The 4867-nt window shown below is 56.4% G+C and overlaps 1 protein-coding gene across 1 annotated transcript; it reads right to left on the bottom strand.

Annotated features, from left to right (window-relative positions):
* Positions 1-967: 967 nt before the first annotated feature.
* On the bottom strand, positions 968-3790 carry LOC113616931 (dipeptidase 2-like; the record flags this gene model as incomplete). Its single annotated transcript, XM_027100292.1, is given in 9 exon segments — positions 968-1052; positions 1432-1608; positions 1729-1798; positions 2099-2240; positions 2465-2594; positions 2886-3012; positions 3334-3414; positions 3416-3551; positions 3664-3790. Coding segments are annotated over 9 exon segments (1075 nt in total), but the record flags the coding sequence as incomplete, so codon positions are not given.
* Positions 3791-4867: the final 1077 nt, after the last annotated feature.

Genomic DNA, 4867 nt, shown 5'->3' with positions numbered 1-4867 from the left:
TGCCAGTTAAGAAGTGAAGAGAGCATTTAAAGGGAAGGGATAATGTAAGAAAATTTTTTTAAAAATTAATTAAGGAAACTTGAATAATTCCTAGACAAAGAGGAAGGTATTAGTGAGAGATGAAAATCAGAGAAAGCTATCTTAAGATGTTGTTATGGACTGAATTGTGTCCCCACAAAAAATATATGTTGAAGCCCCTCTCAATTTTACTGTAGAAGATAGGAGATAGGTCCTTTAGGGAGGTAACTGAAGTTAAATGAAGTCATAAGGGTGGGGTAATAATCTGACAGGGACTGATGGTGTCCTTATAAGAAGAGGAATAGATTCCAGAGATCTCTCTCCCTCTGCTCATAGAGGAAAGGCCGTGTGAGGACACCGCAAGAAGACAGCCATCAGCAAGCCAGGAAGATTGTTCTCACCACAAACCAATTCTTATGGTATTCAATACCTTAACCTTGGACTTCCACCCTCTAGAACTGTGAGAAAATAAATTTCTTCTGTTTAAGTCATTCAGTTGATAGTGTTTCACTATAACAGCCCAACCAGACTAATACAGACCTTCATGTACACTGCAGTATACAGAAGCTAAACAGTGATTGTGAGCCAGAGATTACATCTTGAACAGAAGTGTAATGACGCTTGTGGTACTCACAACTTCACGAATTTTGTCAGAAAGATGTGAAAAAAAGTCAAACAGTTCTGATAGTGGATATTTTCTTTCTGTTTCTGACATAAAGCAGTGTCTGACAGCCTCCCTGATATCCATCGGTATCGCAGTTTTGATTCTGTGGCTCCAGTTCTACATGGCACCAAGGTGCTCTGTACTGTCCATTATTGGGTTTTTGGGAGATGTACCTATTGCCAACAAGTGGGTCAAACCACTGGGGCTCTTCTGAAGTCCTCCCTAAATTTAGACCCAGCTTCAGCTCCAAATCAGAGTTTTCAGAGAGCCCCGGGTGAGGCTCACTTGCCACAGTAGACACGTTGGCTAACGGGTTGCACTGCAGCACCCGCACGGACAAAGACAGCATCACGATGCCACCGTTCTTCTTCTGCAGGGGCGAACCGGTGGACCGTCAGCTTGGCCCCCAGCACAGTCACCTGCCTGTTCACTCTCTTGGCCCCTGTGAGGAAGGTGTTCAGCCCCGGCTTTGAGGTCAGAGTCATCTCCTCTCTGGGTTCGTGTGAATGGAGGAGCCGCAGCCCTGGTCTGGGTGGTGTCTTGGCCCTGGGTTTCCGGGTTTGGAGGCGTATCTTACCACCTAGACCCCCACCTAGGGCTCAAGGGTTCAGGGGCTGTGTACCGTGGGTTTTGGGGGCAGAAGATATTTAACCTGGCGTTTGAGGAAATTGAGGGAGAAGAGACTCAGGTTCAAGGGCTCCTGGTTTGAATTTCTCGCTTTAGGTTTGAGGGCCAGGGCAGTCTCTCACCAGAAGCTGCCGGATATCATCAGGAACATTCCGAGTGTTCTTGCACATACCCTGGGCAGCTGAGTTGGAGAAGATGACAGGTGCCTGTGACACTTCTAGGGCTCGCCGTGCCACAGCATCCGAGACATGGGACAAGTCCACCATCATGCCCAGGCGGTTCATTTCTGCCACCACCTTCTGCAGGGACAGGATGGGGAGAGGGCATCAGGGCTGCATTTACCTTGTGTGCATTTATCTGTAGGGAACAGGCGGGGTTGTACATTCATGTGGGGCAGGGTATGAAACCCGGGTCCTTACCTCGCCAAAGCATGTCAGCCGACTGACATTGCTGGAGAAGGGGTGGATACCCTTTGCTGAACTCTGCGTCCTGCAGGATGCCCAGGAGGCAGTCTGACTGGTGGCTGTGACTTGGCTACAAGAGCCTAGAAAGAGGTTCTGTCGAACTGTCTACACCTGCAACTACCTGGTGCAAGAGGAGGGACCCAAACTGGGCTGTGCCTGGCAGTAGCAGGGCCCTTCTGGGGATTCAGTCTTCTTCTGCAAACCTCCATTCCCCTCCCCACCCAGGTTCAGGGCCGGATCCCAGGGGTAAACTTGCTTTGGGCCCCAGCGTGATCTTGGGCAGATCCCTGCCTCACTGGGCCCTCACCATCTGCACTGTGTTTACCAGGGCACGTTGCAGGTGTGGGTGAGTGTCACGTAGTGCACACCCAGCGCATAGAAGGTACGCAAGATGGAGAGGCTACTGTCCAGTGAGTGGCCGTCCTCCACACCAATGAGGCAAGCCCACTTCCGGCTATTGTTGAGAGCTGAGGGCAGGTAGGTCAGATGATCATTTTCAGAGGCAGGGGAAGCTTACTGAAGTCCCTAACACCTACCACCACCAGTCTGTTTACCTTTTTTTGTTTGTTTTTTTGGCCGTGCCGCGCAGCATGAGGGCTCTAAGTTCCCCCACAAGGTATCAAACCCGAGCCCCCTGCAGTGGAAGCGTGGAGTCTTAACCTCTGGATTACCAGGGAAGTCCCCCTTCTACCTTTAACTGAGGTCACAAGCTCCAGCTCAGAATAGGAAGCACACATGAGGCGGATGAGGTGAATTTGCTCCAGGGTGAGGCGCACAGCATCCCGTTCGTGGGTCTGGCATGGGACGTAGGCTGACCAGAACTGAGGGAAGGCCAGGGCTTAGTTTGGGCTTTGGAACTCCTTGGGGCTCAGCTGGCACAGCACTCACTGTGCCCAGAAGTCACATGTAATGCGTTGCTTTCTCTGTGGTACTTGGATGCCCGTCAGGCTGGCTCACTGTGACCCCTGTAGCCCCCAGCATCCATGGCATGGCACTTTCTAGGTCACTGTGGTAACTTAGTTCCAATGTGACTAACCTGTGGTCTCTGAGGCCCCCAAAGGGCCCCACATTCCCCAGCAGCCATGGTGGCACCTTGTGTGTCCCTTTGGTACCTGGGCACCTCTGAGACCATCGTTCAGCCTGTCCAAGCTGGTCTGACCATGGCTGAAATTGCGCAGATTAACATCCTGTAGCCCACTGTGGTAAAACTGCCTCAGGACCAGGGGCATCTCGTTGTGGCTGGAGGGAGGTCAAGGCAAATGGGTGGGCTCCTTAGGTCTTGAGATCAGGCAGGACACATTGCCAGGCCTGGGCCAGCCTGGGTGTCCCCACCTCACACTGTCACACAGACTATGGAGCAGCTGCGGCCTGGGCTGAGGGGTTCCCACCAGGGAGGGGATGACAGAGAAGGGGAAGGGCATCTGTAGATGATGGACAGGACATCCAGCGGTGGTGTGAGGGAGCCTCCCCACTAGCTCTGCATGCTCCGGACCTCCTCCTCTGCCCAGGGCCAGGCTAGGCCCCCACCGGCCCCCAGCAGCCCGCACACACTGCAGCCACCCCTCCACAAGCGGGAAGTCCCGCATCAGGGCCCTCGTGCGCTCCCGCGGACTTGGGGTGCTGGAGGTGCCCGGTGTGGTCTGCACGGGTTAGCAGCCGCAGCAGCAGACCCAGCAGGAGCAGCAGACACAGCAGAGGCCGCTGACTGAGTGCGCGGGGACCTTCGAGGTCCCCGGGCCGCAAGCTGCGCAGGGCCAGGCAGGCGGGCAGAGGCGGGTCTGAGAGGGGCGGGCGATGGGGTTCTGCCCGTGGACTCAGGCCACCCAGCGGCGCGGCCTCGCGAGGGGGGCGGGGTGAAGGAGGGGATACAGCGTCACAGGACCCTGCGACCCGTGTGCGGAGAGCCGCGGTCCGCGAAGCCCGGCAGCCACAGGGAGGCACTGCCCTCCCGCCGCCTGCTCAGAGGCAGCTCCCGCGGGCTAACCTGGCCTCTGCTGAGAGCCCACTCGCCTCCCATCGCGGGTTCCCTCCGCCCCCGCCCCTCTTCCCACTCCCACTGCTCCGAGGGGGCGCCCTAGGTTGCTCTCCCCACCTCTAACCTTCCTGTCCAAGCTGGGGCCACCTTCAGCCTGAGGCCTCCCGGGAGCACACCTCGTCCCCATCTGCCTGCAGCCGGCCCCGCCCACCCCGAGGGCTGCGTGCGAGTGTCTCTGTGGCCACAAGTGCTCTGGGCTCCCGGTTTCCCGGTACTGGGCCATGGGGGCTGGTGTGGGGGAAGAGATAGTTTCTGGAAATGGGGTGGGGGGGGTAACGTTGTGAGCTCTGGATTCAGGAAGGGGCCCTCTGCCCCCGACCTTCTCTCTCCACCTACTTGACTCCCCAACCTGCATGACCATTCTCTGGGCACTTCAACCAGCACCTGGGAACTATCAGGAACCCCCCCCCACTTCTGTCACCCAGCCTCAGGAAAGAGCGCCCTCAGGAGTCACTACACCTCCCCAGGGCCTGAATAGAGGGACTTCTGGGATGTGAACTGAACAACCTTCTGGGGAGAGTCAGCGACCCTTTTACTCAACAGAGCAGGAAGTCAGTCAGCAGGCTATTTGAGTGGAAGGAAATGAAGTCGTTTCCATGGCAGCAGAGCCCCCACCGCAGCAACCTTCCTCCCAGAGCTGCTGGCTGACCTTCTGGCCAGGATCCCTTCTACCTCAGCATGGAAGGCCCGGCCTCGTGGAGAAGTATAGGTTCTGAGGAAGACCTGGCACCTGGGTTCTGCTGCTACACTTGCCTTATCTCGTGGCCCTTTTGGCTCTAGCTTTCCCAGAAACCTCAAGGGCTAAGTGCCTGCGCTTGCTCAGAGGCCGCACGCCATTCCCCATTTCCAGCCTCAGGCCCTCCCCCAGCTGCCTCCTCTAGGGACCCCCTCCCACCAGCGCGCGCGCGCGCGCGCGCGCGCACACACACACACACACACACACTGGGGATGTGCCTTCTCACAGAAGCTCAACCACTGAGATGCTTTAGGGGCTGTGCCCAAACTCCTTCATCCCCAGCCTCTCAAGTTTTGCTCTGATCCCTGGCACCCCCTGGAGCT

Source organism: Aethalodelphis obliquidens, unplaced genomic scaffold (assembly GCF_003676395.1).
Source record: "Aethalodelphis obliquidens isolate GAN/ISIS:26980383/991018 unplaced genomic scaffold, ASM367639v1 scaffold945, whole genome shotgun sequence".
In the NCBI taxonomy this organism is placed as follows: domain Eukaryota; kingdom Metazoa; phylum Chordata; class Mammalia; order Artiodactyla; family Delphinidae; genus Aethalodelphis; species Aethalodelphis obliquidens.
Note: the sequence above shows the minus strand (reverse complement) of the source record. Positions and strands in the feature narration are given on the sequence as shown.